This window comes from Bos indicus, chromosome 3 (assembly GCF_029378745.1).
Source record: "Bos indicus isolate NIAB-ARS_2022 breed Sahiwal x Tharparkar chromosome 3, NIAB-ARS_B.indTharparkar_mat_pri_1.0, whole genome shotgun sequence".
Classification (NCBI taxonomy): domain Eukaryota; kingdom Metazoa; phylum Chordata; class Mammalia; order Artiodactyla; family Bovidae; genus Bos; species Bos indicus.
The window spans coordinates 44,757,882-44,771,041 of NC_091762.1; the positions used below are offsets into that span (position 1 = coordinate 44,757,882).

Sequence of the window (13,160 nt, forward strand, 5' to 3'; positions counted from 1 at the left end):
CCACTTCCAAGTTCCCACAATTATAAACAATACTGGGGTAAACATCTCCAAAATAGACATATCTATAAGTTCAATTAATAAAACTTATTTAAGATATATTTATAGAAGTGGAAATGCCAGGGGGAAAAAACGATGAGTACTCTTAAGGTTTTTGGTTTAATAGCCAGTGTTTTCTCCAACAACAGAGAATGTTCTTAAGAATAAGAGAATTGTTCTTAATAATTTTCATACATCTTAAAGGTCAAAAATAAATGAAGTACCTCATTTTCATTTATATATTTTTAATATCTTTCCATACATTTATTTTGTGCCTTTCTTTTGCGACTGAAACAATCAACTGTTCAAATAATAACTCAGTAACCGGGCTTTCCTGATGACTCAGACAGTAAAGAATCTGCCTGCAATGGGAGACCCAGGTTCAATCCCTGGAGAAGGAAATGGCTACCCACTCCAGTATTCTTGCCTGGAGAATTCCATGGACTGAGAAGCCTGCCAGGCTATACAGCTCATGGGGTTGCAAAGAGTCAGACACACCTGAGCGACTAACGCTTTCACTAACTGACAAATCAAATTCTAGGTACCACTGGCCTTTAGACTTAATTTATGGAGTGGTTAATGGTCCTAATTTTTTAATTAGAGTTTATTAAAGGCATAATTTACATCCTATAAAATTCCCTTTTATAATACATTTTAGTGAGTTTTGACAAATGCCTACCATCATGTAACCATCACCATATTCAAGTTATAGGACATTTCTACCACCCTAAAATGACAGCAAACTCCTGCTTTATCTCCTAACACCAGCGAGAACTAGTATGTTTTCTGTTCCTATGCTTTTGCCTTTTCCACGGTGTCATATAAATGGATTCACTCAGTATATAGCCTTTGAGTCTGACTTCTTGCATATTGTTCAATGCATTTGAGATTCATTCAAGTTTTTACCTGTTTTCTTTTTCTTCCCTTTTTATTGCTGAGTGGTATTCTGTTGTGTGGATGTACCACCATTTTTTAAAATCTATTTACCAATTGAGGGCTATATAAGCTGTTCTAGTTTTTCCCAATTATGAATACATCTGATACAAAACTTTATGCACATGACTTTGTATGAATGGGCTCTAGGGCATGCAGGCTTCAGTAGTTGCAGCCCGTGGGCTCAGAAGTTGCGGCTCCCGGGCTCCAGAGCACAGGCTCAATAGTTATGCTGCACAGGGTTGGTTGCTCTTGCAGCATGAGGAATCTTCCCAACCAGGGTTCGAACCTTTGTCTCCGGCACAGACTCCTCACCACTAACGCACCAGGCAAGCCCAAATAGGCAAGTTTTTTAGATAAGTTTTAATCAGTTCCTGGTTGTATATGAACTTATCATACAGTTGATCCTTTACCCACATCCTTTGATTCATCTCTGTCAGGTAGTATTAGGCTACTTATCTAGCAAATCACAAGCTGGAATCAAGATTACCGGGAGAAATATCAATAACCTCAGATATGCAGATGACACCACCCTTATGGCAGAAAGGGAAGAGGAACTAAAAAGCCTCTTGATGAAAGTGAAAGTGGAGAGTAAAAAAGTTGGCTTAAAGCACAACATTCAGAAAACGAAGATCATGGCATCTGGTCCCATCACCTCATGGGAAATAGATGGGGAAACAGTGGAAACAGTGTCAGACTTTATTTTTTTGGGCTCCAAAATCACTACAGATGGTGACTGCAGCCATGAAATTAAAAGATGCTTACTCCTTGGAAGAAAAGTTATGACCAACCTACACAGCATATTAAAAAGCAGAGACATTACTTTGCCAACTAAGGTCCGTCTAGTCAAGGCTATGGTTTTTCCTGTTGTCATGTATGGATGTGAAGAAAGCTGAGCACCGAAGAATTGATGCTTTTGAACTGTGGTGTTGGAGAAGACTCTTGAGAGTCCCTTGGACTGCAAAGAGATTCAACCAGTCCATTCTGAAGGAGATCAGCCCTGGGATTTCTTTGGAAGGAATGATGCTAAAGCTGAAACTCCAGTACTTTGGCCACCTCATGCGAAGAGTTGACTCAGGAAAAGACTCTGATGCTGGGAGGGACTGGGGACAGGAGGAGAAGGGGACGACAGAGGATGAGATGGCTGGATGGCATCACTAACTCGATGGATGTGAGTCTCAGTGAACTCCAGGAATTGGTGATGGACAGGGAGGCCTGGCGTGCTGCAATTCATGGGGTCACAAGAGTCGGACATGACTGAGCGACTGAACTGAACTAAACTGAACTGAATGTGTTTTAAAAAGTTCAGTGCAGTTCAGTCACTCAGTCATGTCCAACTCTGCAGCACGCCAGGCCTCCCTGTCCATCACCAGCTCCCTAAATTTACCCAAACTCATGTCCATTGAGTCGGTGATGCCACCCAACCATCTCATCCTCTGTCGTTCTCTTCTCCTCCCGCCTTCAATCTTTCCCAGCATCAGCGTCTTTTCAGATGAGTCAGCTCTTCGCATCAGGTGGCCAAAGTATTGGAGTTTCAGCTTCAACATCAGTCCTTCCAGTGAATACCCAGGATTGATCTCCTTTAGGATGGACTGGTTGGATCTCCTTGCAGTCCAAGGGACTCTCAAAGGTCTTCTCCAACACCACAGTTGAAAAGCATCAATTCTTCAGCTTCTCAGCTTTCTTTATAGTCCAACTCTCACATCCATACATGACTACTGGAAAAACCATAGCTTTGACTAGACAGACCTTTGTTGGAAAGAAAGAAATAAGAAGCCATTCGTTAGATTAAAATATCAGTGTAAATCAAGGCATGGGTACATGGGTGAGTTATATTTCTTATCATCAGTTGTGATGTACAGTAAATTCTCTGTCCATGGGATTCTTCAGGCAAGAATACTGGAGTGGATTGCCATCCACAGCTCCAGGGGATCTTCCTGATCCAGGGAATCAAACCCAGGTCTCTTGCATTGCAGGCGGACTCTACCATCTGAGCCGCAAGGGAAGCCTATGGAACACGTAACAAATATCAAATAAGAAACACTATGGTACATTTCTCAGGACGAATGAGTTTACAGTCTCATGAGTCTCTACTTATAGATTTATAAATAATTTTATAAGAACAGAGTGATGATAGTTATGTTAGAGGAGCATATAAAGGGTGACCTATCCAAACTTAGTGATGCTGCTGCTGCTACTGCTGCTGTCGCTTCAGTCGTGTCTGACTCTGTGCGACCGCATAGACGGCAGCCCACCAGGCTCCCCCGTCCCTGGGATTCTCCAGGCAAGAACGCTGGAGTGGGTTGCCATTTCCTTCTCCAATGCATGAAAGTGAAAAGTGAAAGTGAAATCGCTCAGTCGTGCCCAACTCTTGGTGACCCCTTGGACTGCAGCCTATCAGGATTTTCCGTCCATGGGATTTTCCAAGCAAGAGTATTGGAGTGAGGTGCCATCCTGTAAATAGAGATCTGAAGGGCTGTTAGCCAAAGAGGGGAGAAGAGAATGTTCCGGACAGAGGAACCAGCTTACACCAAGATTTTGTTTGGCAGGTGAGAGAAGAGTACTAGGGCAAGAGAATTGAGGATGCCATCAAAGAATGTTCACCTTGACTACAGAATGAGTATAATAGAAATAAAATCGAGAAAGAGTAAGATGGACTAGAACAGATGAAAAAAATTATTGGTTGGGAAATTTCCAGAATGGCCAGAGAAAATTTATTGTATGAGGGAGATAGGCCAGGAGGTAAATAGGATTGGTGGTTGACCACGTAGTTGTGACTGTGGACTAAAAGTATTGGACAAATCATTAGAATTAGGGAAGTTAAAAAACTGCAGATAGAGTCCAGGGATACCGACATCCACCAAATAACATGAACACATTCGTATTAATAGACTTGCATGGAGTTTCATGTCAGTACATTGGGAAACTGAGCTAAAATGAAACATAAGTGTTTATTACAAATCTTCTCAACACCTTATGCCCCATGAACTCTCAACAAGGAATGCAATGTGCAGCTATTCCCAGAAGTGTTAGAACACAAAGATTTTATTTTATTTTTTTGAGAAACATTCAATATTACTGCTCTTGTAGGCCATGCTCTGTTTGCCAGAGAAGTGATAGCATTTTAAAGAAAGAATTGATTGTCTATACCTGACAGTGCTCACATTGCTAACTGATCACTTTTCCACACCTCTTGGCAGTGGTTCTCAGACTGATGTAAAAGGGAATCCATCACTTGCAGCATTCAAAAAAAAAAAAAGGCCAGACTCCTGGAATGCAGTCTCAAGAATCTGATCCAGTAGCCCTGGGCTTGAGCCAGGGGATTGGTAGTGTATCAGGCACCTCAGGTGATTTGGACGTGTTGCCAGCGGTTGGCGTGGGTCCAGCTGGGCGTGCAGAATTTCTGAAACAGTTTTCAATATTAGCTGCACACTAGAATCATCTGGAGAGCCTTTAAAAATCCCACTGACCAGACCACGCCTCATAGCAATTAAATCCAAGTCTCCAGAGTTGCCTCAGTATTTGTTTAAAGCTCCCAGGTGATTCCAACATGCAGCCAATTAGAGAACCCGTGCTCCTAAAGATTCATTGTGGAAAGCCTTAAGTTTCTTTGGCTCCTTGGGACTTGGAAATATTTCATAAGATCTATAGCTAATACTCCAGTAAAAGCTTGGCCTGCCTCTGGGTTAATTAGCTTATCAGAGAAAGCCACCTAGAGTTTTCCCCTTTCTCTGGGGAGGAACAATTCTCTCAGAGAGTAGTTTTTAGCCTCTTTCTCCAAATAGTACCAAAAGGAAATTCCTGAGAAGAAACAAAACTCAGAGCTATTATAAAATTCTAAATTGAAACAGAACCACCATAAAAAAAAAAGAAAGAAATGGTTCCAAAAAAGTTGTCTTTCCCAAGAGAATTCTGGTTCTGTCATCTTTAGCTCTTATGTCATCACATCCCCAACTTTTTAAAATAAGAAATTGCTTGGATGAACTTTACAGTGTTTCATAGCCTCAAGTTTGAAGTTCTTTAGTAATTTCTTCTTAGATGGACTTAACATCATTTCTCTTTTCTGAAATACCAACTTCAGGCTGTACCAGGAGGATAACCTACTGTGATGGAGTTGAATCTTAGAGCACACACTTCATACATGACTGCTTTTCTTCCTCTCTCTTCTCCTTTTCATTTTGCCTCATCAGAGGACATGGTGAATGAAGGAAGAAGCAAATAGCAAAATAAAGATGGCCAGTATTTGGGAATATGACATCCATCTACCTTCCCCTGGTAAAACGTAGGCTGTATCTGTAACAATTGTTAGTTATAGGACTGTGGTTCCGTATCCTAAATCATTAGTGCTAGATGTTTCTCAGGATTCAACTATTTTATATTTTAGGAGAAAATACCGTGTATTGTTACACAAGCAGGATCTTGAGCATCACTTTGTAATCAAAGATGGATATTTCTGCAGCACAGCAGAGTACAAATTGCCTCACAGGGAATTCACCGACGGTGGTAAGAAACACCACCAAATGAGCTTGCACCAAAAAAGAAACATTTGGGTTTTAAAGCTCGTTTGGATATTAGAATTGTAGACTATAGCATCCTGGAATTCCGACCAATTATAAAAAACTTCTTTGTTCTCTCTCTTTTTCTTCCTCTTTTTTACTTTTTGTCTTGCTTCTGGCTTTTATGGACAACCATAATATGTTTGTGTAGAGAGATGAGGACCTTTGTGCATATCATCCCATTTAATCCTAATCAAAATCCATTCAAATATGTATTATTATTTCCACTTTACAGATAAGAAAGCCAGATCTCTGAAAGATTAAACTGCTTGTGAAAATGTCAGTTGCTACAGAGCCCACCTTCAGACACTTGCCATTCACACTACCTGACCGCAGCATCCACTGTGCCCCACGGCTTCCTTACCAATAGAGTGAAGACACAAATCACTGAATTCAAGATACCATATGCACAGATCCCATTTTATGTTTAACATAAAAACTGATTGCTGATAACTTCCAATTAAAAGCCAAAAGCTGTTTATAAGCATCCAGAAAGAAAGAAATGGAACAGTATTTAAGCTCAGCATTTGGTCCAGCAATATAACATCGGCTTTTAAATAGACGAGTGCTTTATCCAAGTAAGTCAATACTTAAACACTGAAATAATATATAAAATACATTTTGTAGGTGTCCCGAATCCAACCCATTGAGAATGGTCAAGAAGAAAATTCACAGGGAAGGTCCTTTAAAGATTGTCTCGCAAGACTCTTCAGCTGGATAATGGGAATCAGCCACTGTGAACACCTTCAATTAAGGCAATAAACGTATGTGCGCTCGCGCGCACTGGTGTTAAAATTGAGTTGCAAAGCTAAGGCAAATACAAAATGTGTGTCCTTCTGTGCAAGTTTCCATTATAACCAGAAGGGATCTAGATACTAGATCATTTTGGTTATTATTGTTATTTTTATTATTTATTGTTCAAATATATTTTGGTTTATCACTGATATTTCACTCATTAATGGTAACTTAGCATTCCTCAATCAAATAGCCCTTGATAGTAGTAACATTTTTTGTTTTCTTATCTGAAGTGCTGTTTTTGCATCTCCCTGTATTTTTTCGAGGAAAAATGGTGAGTGGCAGATCTCACTAAGTATCAAGTTATTGCCAAATTTCATGTCATAAATAAATAACAATTTTGTTTTAAGTAACTTTAAAATTCCAAAGTATAGTTTATACAAATGGGATATAGGATAAATAGAAAAATCAAGATTTTTAACATGGAACTTAAAGCTTCAAAAATTGACATACTAGGGACTTAGAGTTTATCAAATTTAAGAATCCAAAACTACTTTTCAGAAACAAGTACTTATTTTTCCATGGGACCTCTGCACTCAAGGACTGGATTCAGTATTTTGCTCACTGACTTGCTGTGGACTTGAATGAACACTTTCTAATGAGTATAACATATTCTAATCTTCAGCGCTTTGGACTCAAGCTCTGTTAACTTCTCTGTACACCTCTGTGTGTGTAATTGCACTCATGAATTGTATGACCACTTTCTTCTTAAGACTCTGAATTAAGCTTCTGTGCATGAATGTTTAGTTTGCCTATTGAAAGTTTGCCCTGTCTACTAATAAGATTTAATATTGCATATAAAGAATTCAACCAGATTAAAAGGCAAAACCCCTTGTCACCTAGTTTGACTCATTCAGGGGAACTGAAAATATTAAGTGCAATTCTGATTTTTTTAATATTACTAAAAAAATGCTGATGGGGAAGTGAGGAACATATCTTCCTGCATAGGAATCATACCATTTGAATATTTCAAATCATGCAGTTACATACATGTAATTGTTATAATAGAGAATCATACAGTTTTATAGATGATAAGGATTTTACTTTGTCCTTTCTCTAGATTCTTTCAGGAAAAAAACTATTCCTGGGCTAGAAGAGAATTCATCTTATTTCTTAAAGCCTACTGAGGTTAATAGTCCATCTTTCATTCTACGATTTGGGTTTGTTTGCTGTTAGTGAAATTAATGAACAGATGGCCCCTGTGCTCTCTGTCCACTCCTTTCATGTACTTGGAAACTATTATTAAATTTCCCTTTAATGTTTTCTTCCCTACGCATAGTCACTTCGTTGTTTTCTTTTCATCTGTTTATCTCTCTAACTACCGCCTTTAAGTGATAAGTCCTGAGCAGAATCCTTTTAATTCCAGCCAAGTAGGTAAAGCCATCTCAGAGGTTAGAACTTAAGTCTGATGTGAAAGTGTAAGGGTACTGATTAGAAAAAGCAGGCTTTTCCCCTGAGTCCTGGGATCTAAAAGTGGAGTCAATCTGGAACCACAGTTACCCTTGAATTTAACCTGGTTATGACTTAGCATAAAGAAAGGGGTACTATTGCTTGGAATTTATAAGCAGTGAAAAGAAGATCTAGTGGTCACCAAAATGTGCTTTTAAATGGCAAAATCTAGATCTTAATAGCTCACTTACACTTATCTATGCAATGCCTTGTTTCTAAGGTGACCTTTTATCCGTATTTGGGACGGCCCCAGTTTAAGCAACCGGAGAAGGCAATGGCACCCCACTCCAGTACTCTTGCCTGGAAAATCCCATGGACGGAGGAGCCTGGTGGGCTGCAGTCCATGGGGTCGCTAAGAGTCAGACACGACTGAGCAACTTCATTTTCACTTTTTACTTTCATGCATTGGAGAAGGAAATGGCAACCCACTCCAGTGTTCTTGCCTGGAGAATCCCAGGGACGGGGGAGCCTGGTGGGCTGCCATCTATGTGTCGCACAGAGTCAGACACAACTGAAGCGACTTAGCAGCAGCAGCAGCAGTTTAAGCCACAAGGGAAGCTCAGCTGGTAAAGAATCCGCCTGCAATGCAGGAGACCTGGATTCGATCCCTGGGTTGGGAAGATCCCCTGGAGAAGGGAAAGGCTACCCACTCCAGTATTCTGGTCTGAAGAATTCCATGGATGGTATAGTTCATGGGGTCGCAAAGAGTTGGACACAACTGAGCGATTTTCACTTTCACTTTCAAGCCCAGGTTTAGATGAAAATTTATATGCTCTCCCTACAGTCACTGCACAGTCTTTGTCACTCTCCAGCTTTTTTACCTGTCACTTGGTTTTTCCTCTGCTTGTTTTCTCCCTTGCATTGATTACCAGTGATTTGTTTCTGTTACTTTCTTGGCTTTATTAAGGTCTTTTAATACAGGAAGTCCCCTACATATGAAAGTTTCTAATTTTCAAAGATGCAAATGTGCATTCTCATGTCCAGTCACATAAGTTAGTTCATGTGTCTGGCGTACATTGTCACGTGTGTGTATCCTCTGCAAGTGGGTGTGCATTTGTGTACTTTACAGTACTATATAGAGTACAGAAGTACAGTTTCTTTATTTCAAGCCCAGGATGTCCAGAAGCATTGGTGACATAGCTGGTACTGCTAAGAAGTGCCAACTGTTATACCATACTACTATACTTTTCAAGGTACTGTACTGTAAAATTAAAAATTTTTTATTTTTTGTTTGTTTTTTTATGTATTATTTGTGTGAAAAGTATTACAAACCTGTTACAGTACAGTACTATATAGCTGATCATGTTATTTGGCTACCTAGGCTAACATTGTCGGACTTATGAACCCGCTCTCAGAACAGAACTCATTCATTTGTGGGGGACTTAGTGTATTTCTTCCCTGGTGGCTCAGAGGTTAAAGTGTCTGCCCGCAATGTGGGAGACCTGAGTTTGATCCCTGGGTTGGGAAGATCCCCTGGAGAAGGAAATGGCAACCCACTCCAGTATTCTTGCCTGGAGAATCCCATGGACGGAGGAACCTGGTGGGCTACAGTCCACAGGGTCGCATAAGAGTCGGACACGACTGAGCGACTTCACTTTCACTTTCCTTCAGTGTATTTCAGTTCTGCTTTCCAAGGAGATGGTCCCTTCACTCAGGATCATCGTTAGTAAATTTAATGAGCCTCGTGTACATTATTATTTAGGGTAAGAGCACATTGATACCTAGGCCAGTGGCCTTTGGAGCAACATCTGTTTTCTCTCCCTTGTTTAAACCTCCTTTCGTTTCTTTCCAGTGTCACATCTTCACTCTTTCTTTACCCACCAGTTGCCACAGACTGATTAATCTTCCATTTATAACTTAACATCTTTCCAGAAATTACTATGTGCTGGGCCCTGTCCGGAGGAGTGACATTCCTGTCAGTTTTGCACTGAAACACTGTGTATTAAATTGTATTTTTTCAGTTCACAGATTTCAAGTCCCCGTGGGGCCACTAGAAATAAAACTATGATGTACTGTTTCCACAGTTCTTATGGCTTTTTTCTATCTTAGTGCAATCTGTAACTCCGAAAGATCTCTTTTGTCTTAAAGGCATGCTTGTGCTTTTGGAAGGAATACTCAAGAAAACTTAGAGATGAGACACTGAATTAGTCAACATTTTTATCAGGACTTTTTGTTTTTAATGGGAAATTAAACTTTCTAAGGGCTTATCAGGAATTAGTAAAAAGGTCCACATGCTCTGGTCACTACTGATTCTTACTGATACTGTTGTTCTGTAGTAGGTTGAAGTGGGTAAGACCTAGAAAAAAATGCCTTAAGCAGTCATCAGTGGTATTCTTCTAGTTGTGGTTAATATGCCTCGATTCAGTGAAAATGAATTTATTCACATACATTCAAAACATGTTTTAGCTATTCAAAACACCTTACCTTGTAAAGTGCCACACATACATGGAAGAAATCTCATGGCATGTGTTCATTATGTAAAATTCTATTTATGATATCTTTGACTTATAAAGAGTCAAAGCTACAATGAAAAACATTCTAAACATGTAATTTGATGGTAAAACCCTTTTGTAATGCTGCTATTATTGGTTTGGGCTGTCACTTACGTTAGCTCCTGACATGACCTATATGTAGCATGATTAATTATGTCATATCGATTTCCACTGCAGTATTTCAGCAGCTATATTGCATGTCTGAAACCATTTAAATATTAGCAATTCCTCAGGGTTCCTTTGTACACAATTCAGTTGCTTTAAAAAAAATGTAAAAAAGTCTCTACAACGAATTCTCTGGTTGAGGTAAACAACAGAGATTGCAGTCTGTAGTCTGGATTCATGCATCAAAAATGAAGTGTTTAAAGTAGATCTTTGTCAGCTAGCAAATGCCATTTCAGTCTGAACATTTCACCACTCCTTCTATGCCATCTGTCTCACAGGGAGCAATTAATCTGAAACTCCAACATGCAGCATTAAAATTCCATTAACGCTGAACAGAATATTAACATGTCTGGCATTACCATATTTATCTCTCCAAATTTCAGTGTTAATTTTGAATAAGGCAGGTATAACATTTTCCTCTATTTGGTTAATTAATAATATTGGATAAAATATATAATTAGTAGCTAAATTGATATAATAATATATGCAACTCATTTGAATAATGCTGAATGTTTTTGCAATTTAAGTGTATCTGGGCTACAACTTTATATAAGGCTACTGATTATTTGTAAAAACACCAAAATCTTTTACGAAGCCAGTTTTCCCAAGACTCTGACTTTGTAATTCCTTTTTCTTTTTGCAGAACCACATCACTGCCTTCGCAGAAGTCACATGATATTGAAGCAAATGGTCTCTCACTGCATTGGACATCATCCCTTGTCACCATTCATTCGTAACACCCAAAGTGTGTTTGATGACAAAAAAGGTTTATAAAGTTGTCTAATCGTTTTTATAATTTAAAAACCAGTGTCACCTTATCTGTTTCCCCCACTAGACTGTGAGCTCCTCAAGGGCAGGACTGTGTCTTTCTTCTCTGTCTCCCCTAAACCTACAACAAAGCCTCACACAGAGTAGGTAGGTGTTCAATAAAAAAGTGATGACCAATGAATAAAAATTAATTCTGAAATAAAACATTCATTTTAATTTCTCACAGAATCACTGAGACTAAGTGAAAAGAAACCTCTATACGAGTCATATTTGTGTGAGACGTCCCTCCACTTTGAGCTAGTTAAGCTTTTTAATTTATCATGTATCTTCTATTTGGCAGCATACCATATTTCATTCGAAGTGGACTTTGAAAGTCATGGGGGTTTTTATTTCATTATTCAGCATGACCTTATTTCCATTCTAACAGATTTCAGTGTGTGAAATTACTTTACTTTTAGAAAGTATGTTCTATACTAAAATAATGTTTGCACATAATATTATGCTATATTTCACTTAAAATACCATTCATACTATAAATTCTAAGACTGGTGCTTCTGCTTTTGAAGGTGAAAATGCCAATTTTTACTGTAATAAGTAATGTATCATAATTAAAAATTATTTATTTGGATTTTTGTTCCTGACAATCGTGATTTAATTGTTGACTTGTAGTTTTTGAATGCAGGCAGTGTTTAGGATAGTCTAAGTGACTGAATCCAGCAATCGTACCTATGTATTGAACAGTTTTCCACAGATAACCATCTCAAGAGTGGTCAAAGGCTCCATTCTTTGGCTAGTCCAAGTTTCCACATAATTTAAATAGAAAAGAATCACCCCCAGACAATGCAGATTAAATTATATAAATGAAAGAAATATAGTCAATGTATTTTGCTTTGCATAATTGTAGTAGTTTACAGTTTACAAAGTATACTGTACTTTGTTACTTCATCTAATCCTCACAATGAAAAAAAGTGAAAGTTGCTCAGTCGTGTCCAACTCTTTGTAATCCCAAATCCTCACAATAGCCCCAGGTAAACCATTAAGAGTTTGGCTTTAGTGTTACAGATGAGAAAAATAAAGACAAGGCAGGGTAAATAATGTGCCCAACTCCACACAACTAGGATGAGGCAGTTAAAGTTTAAATTCAGATTTAGCATTCTTTGTAAATATGCCACAGCTGCCATATCATCTGGACACATCGAGGCCTTTCAGTGGTCAGTGGAGTCCTGGGCAACCACCTATATGTCAAAAAAATGAAAAAATGTCAAAATAAAGTTATAAAAGTCATGTGGTATTAGTGTTTTAAGGATAAACACTTTTCAAAATACAATATACTAATCAATTTATAATCTTATTTAAAAATAATGTCAAGACTAATACAATTATGTAAAGTTTAAAAATAAAATAAAATTTAAAAGAAAAAAAAATAAAATAAAATCAAAAAAAAAAAAATGTCAAGAATCTAGATGTGAGGTCTTTGTAAAGTCAAAACCTCAATCAGCTGTCTCTCCTGCAACCCTCCCACCCATGCCCTAACCCCACCCCTCAGGAGAGGCCCTGAGGGGCATCCCTTACACTGAACATGTGGAATCAAGAATGAAAGTTATAACATAAGGAAAATAAATTGGATTATGACAAAACCATTCAACATATTCCTCAACAATAACTATGATTTTCAAAGCTACACAGAGTAGCTTCGTCTTATGTGAGTAATTGATTGAAAAGATTCTTCTTAACCTTGACAAAACTAAAGGACATAAATTTTTAAGTTTTTATGCAATTGTAACAGAAATCAAAAAGTAAAAGACTTCTCCATTACTCTCAAAATAGACATAACTTACTCTTTTCATCACTGTAGGATTTAAACTACTTAAAGTAGGACCAGAAAAGCAGAAAATTCCTATTTCTACCTTTCAGACTTCTGTAGCAAGTTCAGTTCTGGAGGAAATTTAGAATACTAAAAAGCTTG

General features: G+C 38.3%; 1 protein-coding gene across 3 annotated transcripts in view; it reads left to right on the forward strand.

The window, feature by feature from the left end:
- The window catches only part of PLPPR5 (phospholipid phosphatase related 5), a 135,490-nt gene extending 123,668 nt beyond the window's left edge, over positions 1–11,822 (forward strand). For all 3 annotated transcript variants that reach the window (XM_019957007.2, XM_019957005.2, XM_019957006.2), the window contains one exon: positions 11,070–11,822. In XM_019957007.2, coding sequence (XP_019812566.1) covers positions 11,070–11,102 — 33 coding nt within the window. In that variant the 3' untranslated portion in view covers positions 11,103–11,822. The remainder of the gene's footprint in view (positions 1–11,069) is intronic.
- The last annotated feature ends 1,338 nt before the right edge of the window (positions 11,823–13,160 follow it).